Below are 13,707 nucleotides of genomic sequence, written 5' to 3' on the forward strand. Positions count from 1 at the left end.
ATGTGACAATTCAATTGCAACTTTGTGGTGTTGTGAAACTAGTGAACAAAACACAAAGGTGTTCCTTTTATTTAGTCTAATCCAGTGTGTTGGAATGAAGTTGTCGAAATAATAGAAACATGTCGGTACAATACAATTTAATAGTATTACAATCAGTTTGCAGTCTGGCACAGTAACACACACACAAACAGTTTAGAAAAACAGTTTTGAAAAACAGCTCAAGGAGTTGACCTGTCCTCCGAATTCACTAGATCCCAAACTGATCCACAGAGGCCCCTCCCCTCAACCCACAGGATCCAAAGTCCCCCACTAACACCATCCTGTTCCCAGACACCACAGGACACCCTCAGAAGACACATGTCCTTTCTCTAAAGAGTCACAACACGCAATATTAAGAATGTGGTCATACCATTATGCCTGATCGATGTATGTACTATACTGTACTGTGGGTGCTGTTAATGGAGCCCTGAGGTAAAATAAATAGATAAATAAAATCGATACTGACAAAAAAGGATACCATGTGAAATAATTCTGTAGCCTAAATGGATTAATTTATTTTTATGAAACATAATCATATTTAGTTGCTGTGTGTTAGTTAATTTCTTTGTATAAAAGCACACAATAAATAATACAATAAACGACTAAATGATTTAATGGTTTGCAATAAACAGTTTTTTCTTTTATTGTCCTGGCTGGTAATTATTTGTTGATTATTTATTCAACATCAAACCAATGTTTTAAATACTGAACACTAATGCACGTAATGCGGTTTAAAATCGATAGACGTTTCTTCCATTAATTATTGAGTGATAAATAAATGATCGTCTCTCCGGTTCGTTATCTTGTTTCACTGCCTTAGGAGGCAGACGCTCTGCTGGAGGAAGTCCCGCCTCCCCGGACCAATAAAGCTTTTCATTGGCCCGTCACGCACGTGCCAATCAAACCACAGCCATGTCTAGATTATGGGTCAGATAGAAGACCATCGGTTTTAATCCGGTTGACTTCAGTGGATGTATTTCACCGTTACACCTTCGCAGATCCGTGTCGGATATACATTTTCGTCTACGGGGGGACGTCGACGGAACTGACGCTGCTCGGTGGCTCCAAGCGCCTTTTTGCCAAAAGAGATTCAGGATGATGTCTATAATTAGACGGTAAAACAACTGACGGCGCGTTTGTCGAGCCCTTTTTTTTATTAAGAATAATAAATATATATATATAATAATAATAAAAAGGGTGTTTCCACCATCAGGCTGTGATACATAAGAGATCATAGATGTGATTCCCCTTCTCACTGCGGACGGCGTCTAACACAAAATCCATCCAAATGATCTCCGGGAAACATTTCAAGGCTCATGAAGTGAGCTGCTGCATCAAGTATTTCATTTTCGGATTCAACATCATATTCTGGGTAAGTCCCCTGTTTGCTTTTTGTTTCTGCCTCGGGCCTGGCGTCCTCCGCTAACATGTTTATTCCGTTTCAAGAGCAACCAGCTGTCCGTGCTGTTGGTTTTCTCGCTGCGTTTTTTTGTATTTGTGTATGTTTTTTTTTGTGCAGGACACAGATGACGGTTTCATCCCCGCATTACGCGCCCTGCTCCCGTGCACTTGCTCCCTCTGTCGCCACTCGGCTTTTGTTTTTGTGGGCTCAGCGGCGCGGAGTGAGAGGGAGCTCTGATGGTGGAGGGCTTTCTTCGTCCCCTTGTTTACATCCTGCCACCTTCGTGCGTTTCAGACCGTGTTATTGCAGCTGTAGTTAGCGCTCCCATCGCCTCTGGTCGTAATGTGCCGAGGGGAACCGCAGGAAAACAAACTCCTTCTCTTATACACTTTGGGCCTCCAGATTCCAGGTTGAAACAATACCAGGAAGGATGCTTACTGAGGACAAACACTGACAGCGGTGCCGTGTGTGTCCAAAGGGGAATATTCACTACATGTAAATCAAACTGAGCATTGAGATCTTTGGTCATGGTGAATCAAGATGTCCTTTTTGGGAAACACCAATAAATAGCTAATCTGTCATGAATGCAATTACCTTTTGCAGGCGATAAATCCTGTCGTTTTTTAAATGTGATATTTACTACATCTAGTGATTAAACTGAGGCTTGAGGCAATGCCTGGAAAACATAACTGGCTCATTAATCAGTCTTGAAAATATTTGGCTTTCTGCAGGTCTGTTAGGGACAAGGCCTGCAGTTATTTTCATTTTATTAGTGATTGTCCTAACAGTTATTATTCAGTGAAGTGATAAAGCGTTTAGTCTTGATGACAGAACCAACAGTAAAAAGGGGGAAAAAAAAAAACATTTTCTATTTTCACAGCACCAGGAAACGGTCGACTTTTTTAAATAGTTTGCAGATCATGAGAATTTATTATTCAATGCAGCCTCTTTGTTAATTAATGGATAAAATCACTTAATGGGAACATCTGTTTTGTGCTAATCCAGCAAATGAAAGGAGTCCTGCTTATTTATTTTCAGCTTTGCCCCAGTAAATGTTTTTCACAGAGGACGTTTTGTCTTGTCCTCACAGGAAAAGTACAGGTGCTTCTAATGTTGATGATGCTATTAATCGGATAAGATAATCCTTTAAGAACTTAAAAGTGCGGTAGAGAGTGAGCCAGCAAGAAGCAAATAATATATATTTTTTTAATATTTATGCCATTTAAAAAATAAAAGCTGAGTCATCAGAATGTCCTCAAGGACCCGTGGGTCTATGTTCTGACATGGTTTGTAAGCCACTAATGGCTGCAGCGCGTTTGTGGCTCTGCAGATGCTCTCAGCGGGCCGTGCAGCCGCTGACCTCTCTGAACCCCTCACGTCCATTTATCACGAGGGGAAGTTGGTCATGTCAGAAACATCTGCTCCTCCTTTCTTTATGGACATCTGTCTCATACATAAACCACTCAAAATAGTAAATCAGGAAAGTCCTCGTATCTCCAGTTGGTGAAGGGATCTCTTGTTAAAAGTAATAGCATCGTTATTTGTTTACTTCATGTTAGCACGGCTCTAGGTAGTCTTAAAAGTCATGTGGAGCAGTTTTATTCTTGTTCGGACAAACATCTTTTGGACAAATTCTGATCCCACTTATCTTTTTTTTTTTTTTTTTTTGAATTTCTGAATTTTAAAGTGTTAAAACAAAATAACGTTAGTTAGTGTCTAGACTGTCTAAATCTGGAGCGCCACAGCATCAACACACTGATTATATAACTAGCCTGACTTGTGCTCGGTGGGAAAATAGATTTTGTGTCCGTAATTTAATCAGCAGATGAGAGTTTTATCAAAAGACCGAAGTCGTTATTAAAGTGCAAACACATGATCAGTACATTCTCGTTATGAATGACTTGAATGAAACGTCTAATTATTGTATTTGCACATCAAATAACAATGACAGTAGTAGCTTCATTAAAATATAGTTTGAAGATCAATCCACAAAGCATCACACACAGACTACCATGTAATGTTATATTAAAGTTAATTAAAATAATAACACAAGGCCGTCAGCCAGCCGAAGAACGATTCCACCAGTGCACTGGTTCCTTCCTTTTTTTTTTCTTTTTAAATCCTTGAACTTTTACACTGTAGGTGGAAACGTGTACAGTTGTATAATCGCAGGCTGTTTGAAGGTACTGTCTAATGTTGGAGCCTCCTGTGAATTCTGCAGACTGAGATGAGTAATTTTAAGTAATGGACGACTGCCAGGAAACTCTCTGTGGTTTCTCTCTGTTTGCTTGTGCATGATGACTACATGCTGCAGTCACAGTAAAATAATCCTTCTCCCTTATTCTCCTTCTCTCTCTCAGTTCCTTGGAGTGGCGTTCCTCGGCATCGGGTTGTGGGCATGGAGCGAAAAGGTGGGTTTTGTAAAGAACATCTACAGGGCGGGATGCAAGGTTGCATTAATTAACATTTTTTCCATCCTAATCATTTTACATTCACCGTTTTTGATCAACACCCGTTTGTCTGTATGAGACAGTCCCAGTGGCTTTACTGAATCAGAAAGGAATGTCATGATTTCCTGCGGGACGCCCTCATGAACAATGGATCTGATGTATTTCACAGATTCATTCATTGTACTCTCAGCACTGAGGGTGAAAAAAACCCCACAAAAAAAAACAGACAGACTAGCGAGAGCCTCTTGACTTTCACTATAGAGCATTTCTGTAGAATTTCTTAGAAGAGCTGTGAGGGGTTGTGCCAAACAAAGGTAACAAAGCATAACACAAAAACGGCCTGGCTTATCGTTTTCTGATATGAAAAACAAAAGAAACACAATGCCTGCCTGTCTTCTGTACAACTGGACTTAAACAAAACGTACATTGGTGACATCAACCCATTAACTAATGTGGCAAACTATGTGAGTGCACAGTGGATACCCCGGCCTTACCTGGGCTCTACCTCCCCACCACAAACCTTTAAAATACAGAGAGTACAACTCAACCAAGAGCAGGGTCCAACAAGCAGGAGGCAAGAGGCAAGAGAGGGATAACAGGGAGTTGGAGGCCTTTAAATTGCTTCCTCCGCTCTCTGATTGGCCAGCTGGCGAGGGGAGTGAGTCAACACGGCCTCATTCTGGAGCTCACAGGTGGCGGCCGATCTTCCAACATCCACCTGCAGGAAAAGAGGGATAACAGGGAGAGACACACAAACAAACCTTCCACTCCTGACACCTAACAATCACTGTTGGCCTTAGTTGGAGCCACGAGGCTTGAAGTGCGGTTTATGCCTCTGTAAGAATAGACACAAGTTACCTACGCTGGTGAGAAGCATTAATACTTGTGCACTCGTCAGTCTGTTACAACAGCTCCCAAACGCTAAGTGGCGCTGTGCGTTTTTTTGACAGTCGGGCTCATTTTTGTTTCTGTTTCCTGCTCCACATTTAAAAATGGTGACTGAAACTTTGGCCAAGATTTTGCTGAAGACGAGTTGTACAAATGTCCGAAATCATTCACTTGTAGGGGTATGTATGGGTGACCTGTATAGTGAGATCAATCCCAACAGCTTTCGGGCACTACAGGTATCATCGTTAGATGCGCAGTTAATGGCGTCACTGCTGTCCCATCATTATGTGTCAGACTGCTGCGGCTCCCTGGTTATCCCATTATAATTGACACATTACTAAAATGTGATGATTTTGTAAACAAATATGTGTGATGTTCATGAAATGAAAAATAAAATAATGTTCAAAAAAAGTTTTATATTTTCGTCACAAAACTTCTAAATGTGTCTCACTAATGGTGGCGCCGCTAGAGACATGATGGGACATCCACCGCCCATTGAGTGACCATTGGATGGTCACTACTTTACACAATGCTTTATGGGAAATTTGGGAATTTTATCGCTAAGGTTTCAGACACCACTACAAAATGGCGTGCTTTTGGACACAGACAATATTTCTTTAGAGTGTCATTTCTGTTGATCCAAAATTGCATTGCAATTAGAACATTGCGAAGATGGAGAAGCAGCCAAAAATACTAAAGTGGAAACACGCTCACCAATCACAGCTGTTGTGGTCTGCGTCGTACATAGTTACATTTCTGGGACATTAGGTTCTGGGTGGGGTCTGGGCTGTCTCTGCAGCTACATCACCAAATTGACTCAGAAGCATAACTGACACATTAGAGTCGATTGAACCTGTTGGAGCAGAGCCCGTAAAAGACATGGTAGGGGTGAACAGGTCGCAACTATTTCACTTTCGCATTCTGAATGACAAACACCAAATTCTTCCACCTGCATGGAGAAGTATTTCCTTTCATGCTAGCACAGAACGACCGTGTTAGTTGCAGTTTTACTTTTTTTTGGCCGAGGTACAGACTGTACTGTATGTGCGTATGTTAGCCCGTTAGCTTAGCTCAAAATCTGAACTTGTAAAGGCGGCCGTCCTGGATCTCTCTAGAGGTGACCGAATCCATCTGCCAGTATCTCTAAAGTTCATCAGTTTACATGTTGTGGGCTGTTAAAGTGTTATGTGTTGGGCTCTTTTTGGGGTCTGGAGTGCTTTTTTGGCAACCAGCTTAGACTTGAGGGAAAAAAAATCTTGTGAATCACTGAGTTTTAGATTTAATGCTACAACAGAGCCAGTTGTTTAAGTGCTAATCTAACTAAATACCATCTCTTAAAGCAAAACCAAAAACAGTTCTGATGTTTCACTAAATAAATGTATATGTATGTTGTGTACGTTTTTCAGTTACACTACCAAAGACTGAAGCAGCTTTGATATATGCAACATACCGAAAGAACCCTTTATGTAAGAGCAGTTGGATTTAGTGGGTGGTTTTTGAATGAATTCACCCTTTTAACTCCTGGCTCTCAATCTCTTTTGCTTCCAGGGTGTTCTCTCCAACATCTCGTCCATCACTGACCTGGGGGGCTTCGACCCTGTGTGGCTCTTCCTCGTGGTGGGGGGTGTGATGTTCATCCTCGGGTTTGCTGGTTGCATCGGAGCGCTGCGAGAAAACTCTTTCCTGCTGAAGTTTGTACGTTCCCCCGAGGAGATTTCTCTGACTTACGCTGTCTCATAATAAAGATTTGTTAGACTCATAGCCTTGTGAATGTTTTTGTATTTCAGTTCTCTGTGTTCCTGGGTATTATCTTCTTTCTGGAGCTGACTGCTGGAGTCCTGGCCTTTGTCTTCAAAGACTGGATCAAGGACCAGCTCAACTTTTTCATTAACAACAACATTCGCGCCTACAGAGATGACATTGATCTGCAGAACCTGATAGACTTCACCCAGGAATATGTGAGTCCTGTGTTTCTTTATCCAATGTACTGATTTCGCTCCAGTGTTGTTTTTACCTTGTGGTAGTCACGGCCTTTCATTCCTGTGGGACATTGTTGACATATATGTCTATTTAACCTTGTAGTGGGAGTGTTGTGGAGCTTTTGGAGCCGACGACTGGAATTTGAACATCTACTTCAACTGCACCGATTCGAACCCGAGTCGTGAGAAATGCGGTGTCCCTTTTTCTTGCTGCACCAAAGATCCAGCGGTACGTCTCAATCTTTCACAGCCCGTTCACTCACATTATAGTAAAGTGTAACAAGTCAAAGCCTGTAATTTGGTAATTCTGTGTCTTGGAGATGGACTTTAAACTGCATAAATCAGTTTGTAACATGTGGAAAACTTCAGACTTGCTGGCGGTTGGTGAGGAAATTGTGAAGGACCTCGTGACGTAGAGTGTGGTTATCTGTGTCCTCCAGAAGGCTGCCTGATGCTGTCAACTGTCATGGCTGGCTTCCAACAGGACGTTCAGGCCTCAGGGTTTAGTCCTCCCTGTCCCTGCCAGGACAGCAATGTCTCAAAACGGATGGGAGGAGATTTAGATCGAGGCGTTTTTTTTGGCAGATAAATCCTATAAATACTAAAACCTTTGCTCACAGTTCACAACAGTCACTGCCCTCTGCTTTAGCCAAACTGACGGGACCCATGCTGTTCAAAGGTCTCATTTCATAACAATTAGCGGAGGGTATGAAGTCGCCATTGAATAGCGTGTGGTGTTCCAAGAGGCATCACATGAGGCTCAACTACACTGAAACCTTTTCAGTCAGAGCCTTAAGAATTTAACATTTACAGGGCGGTGTCTCACAGGCAAGTCTTAAAACGTCATCAGCACATTTCCATTCTGTTAAGAAGTTACATAACCGAGGCATTTTTTAAATATATATATATATATACACATACATATATATATATATAGTTGTAGTATAAAAAGAATGAAAGAAACAGACAGTATGTGCATTGATCTCTCTCTGCTTTCTGTGTGGAACTTTCTGTTTGTGACTCTTAGCCCTAATGGCATGTGATCCAACCAAAGACATAACAGAAGACAGAAGATTTCACAAATGTATACCACACAGTATATACAAGTATCATGCCCAAATAGCAATCCTATAGCTTCCTAAGACACATTAATTCACCCCTTCATTTCAGTGAGTCTTAAACATACCTATCTGCACTGATCAGGCATAACATTATGACCACCTTCCTCCTAATATTGTGTAGGTCTCCTCTGTGCCTCCAAATATGTTGGGACCCATCAGAGGATGAACATGGGTCTTCTGAGGGTGTCCTGTGGTGTCTGGTAACAGGATGTTGTTAGTGGGGGTCTTTGGGTCCTATGGGTTGAGGGGAGGGGTCTCTGTGGATCATCCCACAGATACTCGATCAGTTTGGGATCTAGTGAATTTGTGTGTGTCAGGCTGTGTCCTCTCAGTGGTTATAATCATGTGGCTGATTGGTGTTTATATATGCAAAAGGTAGAATGTCACAATATGTCCATCAGTGGACCATTGGCTCAGTCACAATTGTGTTTCCTGATTCCGTGAAAATTTTACAGTCTCACAAATGTTGAGTAGAGTAGTCAAACATTAATTCACATCGTCTGTGAGTTAAATCTGACTCAAGTTAAAGTTCCTGCTCTCGAGGCAGAAAGCCACACTACATGTGTGCAGTTGGTGGTTGACACTGGAGCACTGGAGGTGCTGCTGACTAAGACACAAACATCTAGAAAGTAAACACGGTCTAAACATTAACAAAAAGAGTCGAGACATAAATATTATTGATATTAAAGCCAAGAGAAACCGCCAGATAATTTGATATTAAGTCAGTACAAATGTCATTTTCTCTCCACAGGAAGACGTCATTAACACTCAGTGTGGATACGACATTCGAGCAAAAACGGTAAGCTGGGAAGGAAACAAGACTCATTCAAAAGCTGACGAGGGATGTAAAAGTGTACGAAGAGTAGAAAGTGTGAACTTCACTGGCTTTTTTTTTTTTTTTGCTTCAAGTTGGTTTGTTTGGCTGCATGAGATCATCAGGTTCTCCACCCTAGTTACAATATTCCTCTGTCAGTGTGTTTCCCCACCCCTCACTTACTAGAAACACAGCAGCTGGCTCTCCATCAGCACTTCAGGCCGAGTGGTATTACTCATGCGGCAGCAATGCAACGGGAATTGAACCCCCTCCCCCATCATTAGCTTTGGCCCTACTCCACAGTAGCATAATGTAAGGAAAAGGTTCTGTTTGTTTCCCTGGCTTCACATGTGAGCCAGAGTGGAGCAGTTTTAACAAGAGTTGGAGCGGAAAAACAGAGAGCTGAGTGTGTGTTAACAACCAAGTAACGTCAGATTGCAGGGATTTCGTTTCGTAAAGGACTTTTGTGGAGAACCCCAAGATGAAAAGCACGAAATCATGAGCTACTGTTAAAAAGAAAAGCAAAGCAAAGGAAATTCAGACATGACTGCATTTTAAAAGATGGTCAGAGTAAAAGCTAAAATGTCCATTCTGTATTTTATAATTGTGGGCATAGCTGGAGTATAGAGCCACTGAGTGTGTTTACATGCACGTGAAATAACGAATTATTGCCTTAATCGGACTATAACAGGGGAATTAAGTGCATGTAAACATGTTACTCCGATTAAAATGGGAGTTCTCATTATCCGATTGAGGCGCCCAGATAATGAGATTGGAATTTTCATCGGATAACACGTGTGCGTATGCTCCACGACCACTGCGTTGGCGTGTGACCCCGGAACAAAAATGTCCAAGATAGCCAGTCGCAGAAGAAGAAGCGAAACGGAGCCGTTAGAAGAACTGATGAGGGATAGCGCAGAATTTACCTGCACCAGAAGTAGAGCAAACTTTACGTACGAGATTAAAAAAATCTAGTATTATCCGCCTGGTTGTTGTTTGAAATGCTGGTCCGCCGCATGAACGACTCTTGTTTATTATATCACGTATTAGGTCACCCGGAAATCGGGCCGTATTAATGTGGTATTATCCCGCTGAAAAGACATGTATCACCACCTTGTGTGGAAGAGGAGAACAGTTATTCGATTTTCTTGCGCTGCATGTAAACTGGGACAAGGACTGTACTGAGAATTGTGAGCATAGCTAGATTAAGCTCTGAATGTAAACGCACTGAGTGATACAGTACAGTATATTAATACTAAAGAGTAGTTTATTTTCATTACTGGTTAATCCTACAAATCACTCTCGCACTACTGAATTTGTTAATTTGGTTTTCTGTGTGTTATACCGCTCTGTCCACATGTGTTGGGTCAGGACTCTGAGCAGAGGACCTTCATCTACATAAAAGGCTGCGTCCCACAGTTTGAGAAGTGGCTTCAAGACAACCTGACGGTGGTGGCGGGCATCTTTATTGGAATCGCACTCTTGCAGGCGAGTAGCTACGTGAATAATTAATCTTTCGTTGTGGTTGCTGTTATTTTTTTTTAATCAACATTTTCATTTCTGCTTTTAGATTTTTGGCATCTGTTTAGCGCAGAATCTCGTGAGCGACATTGAAGCCGTGAGAGAAAGCTGGTAGGTAGCAAGGGATCATTCACACGAGAGCAAATTAATTTGTGCTTGTAATTATCTGAAATGGATAAAAATTATATGTAAATTACTTGCCTAGGGGTTGGAGTGTGCTTGGTGTATGCAGGGGTGGAGCTCTAGAGTGGCACTGGTGGTTTGTTTTATGGGAAAAGCCTTGACAGCTGGTTTGTCATAAAATGTGATACGGACACGTTAGCCCTAAAGACAAAGTCCTGTTGACGTTGTGATCAACTGGGTTTTCCTGTCGTGCCACCAGCAGATTAATGTTTTGCTTCCAGAGAACCACAGTTTTCATAGTTATGTTGGGCCCTAGCATGAAATGAAATTCAAAGCAAAGTATTTTGTGTCACGCTTAATACGGTGGAAAACCTTTTAAACATTAACATGCTGCCATGCTGATGTTAGCATTTATCGGGGAGCAGATTCCTTGTATTTAAAGCTGAGACAGAAACCTCAACTTTACCAAGCCGGCATTAAAGAAGTACCAGCAATGGAGGCCGACAGGGACGTCGCCTGTGTCTGGTCTTGAACACACCACAACGATTATCAGCAGGCGCCCACATATCAGATCGGTCTCTCTCACTGACTTGTTCAGCAGTGCAACATGTTGAATCAGCCGTAGAAGCCTGCAACAGGGGTCTGACGAGAGTGGTGGACACACCACGCCACAACAGTCATCGGTCGTGATGTGTCACAACCATAGACTGTAAATAAAGATGCATAAAGTTGGAACTGCTCCTGAAAAGTAGGTTTCTGGCTGCAGTTTAGATCATAATAAGCTGAACCTCCTCCATGTTAGTGGATGGGACTTGGGCCAAACTAAAATACACGTCAAGTAATTATTCTGTCAAGAACAGTTATTATTGTTATAGAAACAAGATGTGGCTGCATGATGAATATCAGTTGCCATGCCAACCGTAAAGCGGCCCCGTCTAAATAAATAAATTTGTGCTGTGTATATATCCAACATTTAACTGGTGGAAGTAAGATCAAAAGTCGCAACATGGTGCTGCCTGGGAAACTTATTTCAGTTTGGCCAGTGTGAGGAAGTGGACATGCATTGTCCATATTTATATACAGTCTATGGTCACAAACGTCAGAGCACTTAGCAAGTCTTGTTACATTTATGCATCCAATGTCTTGATTATATTGCACCTGTTCTTCAATCTGATCTCTTTCCGTGCAGTTTGTTTACCTAAGAGCTTCCGCTGACTTTTCAAAGCCAAGAAGGGTGTGCCAGGTAAACACTCACAGATTTCATCAGTCAATCTGCTGCAGTACAAACCATTTATAAACCCACATATTTTTTCTTTTACTTTTGCCCCAGGACTCTGCAGTGAGGACTCTGCGGTGAGGACTCCAGCAGCGAAGGGAACATGAATTAATCAGCTAAACGTATCTAGTATGAAAAGCCTCGTCCATATGTAAATAATACATTTAGAATTATTTTTTAAAGTCGCCGTATTTTAAATGAAGCACTGAAGCCGCTGAAATGTAGTGTAGCTCTCGTACGATATGAACTAACATGCAAAAGAAATTTGTGACAGTATTGTAAGTGGCTGTGTGGAGGGAAACTTAATTCTTGTCCTCCGGGCAAATGAAGGTAGATTTAGCGTTTTCTCTGAGGCAGTGCTTCATTTACAAATATGGGCCTTGTTTTTTTTAGTTTTTTTGTTTTTTTATGCCGCACAGCTGCAGTTCTTAACAGCTGCACGTAAGGGGTGTGTACAAAGATAAAATGATTCTGGAAATGCACTGCATGCCTATTGTCTCCTGACAGGACATTGGCTCCACTAACTGTATTTCATTAAGTATTTTGAACTATTTGTAAAGTAGGCACTAGTTTGGAGTGAATCGGCTGGTTAGCACTTTGTTGAATGTGTAATGAATTCTGCTTAAAGCTACGAAGGATTAACTTTAGATTTTATTTACATCTGTGAGATGATCACACTAGATACATACAGTTTTTGGGAGTATAGTAACATGTAGTATTTTGAAGAGACGCAATGGATGTGGCAGGCTTCGGGCTTCGGTCACCTTGCAAGTTTGAATGACCTCAAAAAAAAAAATCTCTTGGGAGAAAAGAAAAGATGTGGCGTCTAATCCAAACTGAGCCTTAAGCACTTTAATATTCGTAAAGGAGAGATGAAGCTCATTGAAGCCACTCCGCTTTTGTCATGGCAGACTGTTATTTTACTCAAGCAGCGACCACTGGAGGGAGCACTTTCCATTAAAAAAATGATAATAAAAAAATGCATCTGCAACTTCATGGTGCTCTGTAATTGTTAGATACTTCGTCCAAAAGCCACTTGACAGAAACTTTTTAATAATTCATTTTCCTCTAATTGTTGCCAGTGTGTTTCTTTGATGCCTTTGCTGTTTATTTCTTTTCTGTTTACGTCTGTAATTTTTCACTGGAAGTGGGGACACAAACTATTTTCTGAGGGTCACAATGAAAGGGCGTACAGATACTGCTTGATGCTTGAACCTGGATATGTTTTCTAGCCTTCATTCTTTACAGTACTTGAAAGCGGAGCGCACAGACTCAGCAACCAGCATAATCTCACACTGATATTAGGCCACATCATAAAACCTATACATGTAATTTACTTTTTGGTACAAACCAACATTTTATGTGAAAACAGTGTAAAGTTACAGCAGGTTTTGCAGAGCATTTTCCTTTGCTGTCGATTCTCCTGCAGCCTTCACCCTCAGACAAAAGGACATGAAACATTTCTGTTTTTTAAAAAAAAAATATATATATATATATATAAAAAACACATATGGTAAATGTTATAAAGCAGAGATGGTGTCTAATGTCCTTTTTTATTATTATTATTATTATTATTATTTTCCACTTACAGCTTCATATGATTGTCTGTGTTTGCTGATCACACTTTTTCCTACCACTTAGTGCCATATTTGTGATTTCTACATTCTCCTGATTATGACTATACTTTGGTTTTATTGCGTGTTGCTGATTCTTTTTGTAAATAGCGGGATTGTGAAAAGATGTAAATATATAGCCGAATAAATGTGGTCCTTTGTACACTGGTCTGTGTGTATTTTATATCGGCTGTAGAGCGCCGCGAGGCGCTCGTTTTACAAGTCTCTTATACATTTCACGATAATAACTTGCAGCTGTAAGTGAAGATTTCTCTCACTCAATCTTATATAATGTCAGTAAAATACTAGAAAAGAAACTGACTTTCCAGTCACTCCCCTTTTGACTAGGCCAGCAGAAAGCTTGCAGTTTTGTTATTTTGTCTAACTTAAATCTAACTGCTTGCTTAGAAATGTGTAGATCATCACTAATAATTCTCAAAAAAAAAAGAAGAACATCTTACGGTTCCCCTGCTGAGATCTC

General features: G+C 41.1%; 1 protein-coding gene across 3 annotated transcripts; it reads left to right on the top strand.

Moving 5' to 3' along the window:
- The first annotated feature begins 937 nt into the window (after positions 1 to 937).
- On the top strand, positions 938 to 13,389 carry LOC125004153 (tetraspanin-5). Of its 3 annotated transcripts, none has more exons than XM_047578561.1 (11): positions 938 to 1,154; positions 1,253 to 1,411; positions 3,802 to 3,852; positions 6,328 to 6,474; positions 6,567 to 6,737; positions 6,862 to 6,987; positions 8,631 to 8,678; positions 10,065 to 10,181; positions 10,264 to 10,325; positions 11,527 to 11,580; positions 11,682 to 13,389. In XM_047578561.1, the coding sequence occupies exons 2-10, from the start codon at positions 1,328 to 1,330 to the stop codon at positions 11,537 to 11,539; spliced, it is 819 nt and encodes a 272-aa protein (XP_047434517.1). In that variant the 5' UTR covers positions 938 to 1,154; positions 1,253 to 1,327; the 3' UTR covers positions 11,540 to 11,580; positions 11,682 to 13,389. The 3 variants fall into 3 exon arrangements, with proteins under 3 accessions (XP_047434517.1, XP_047434516.1, XP_047434515.1); XM_047578559.1 differs by having other exon boundaries at positions 939 to 1,154; positions 11,668 to 13,389; XM_047578560.1 differs by having other exon boundaries at positions 938 to 1,411; positions 11,668 to 13,389.
- Positions 13,390 to 13,707: the final 318 nt, after the last annotated feature.

The sequence above is a fragment of the Mugil cephalus genome, chromosome 2 (assembly GCF_022458985.1).
Source record: "Mugil cephalus isolate CIBA_MC_2020 chromosome 2, CIBA_Mcephalus_1.1, whole genome shotgun sequence".
Taxonomy (NCBI): domain Eukaryota; kingdom Metazoa; phylum Chordata; class Actinopteri; order Mugiliformes; family Mugilidae; genus Mugil; species Mugil cephalus.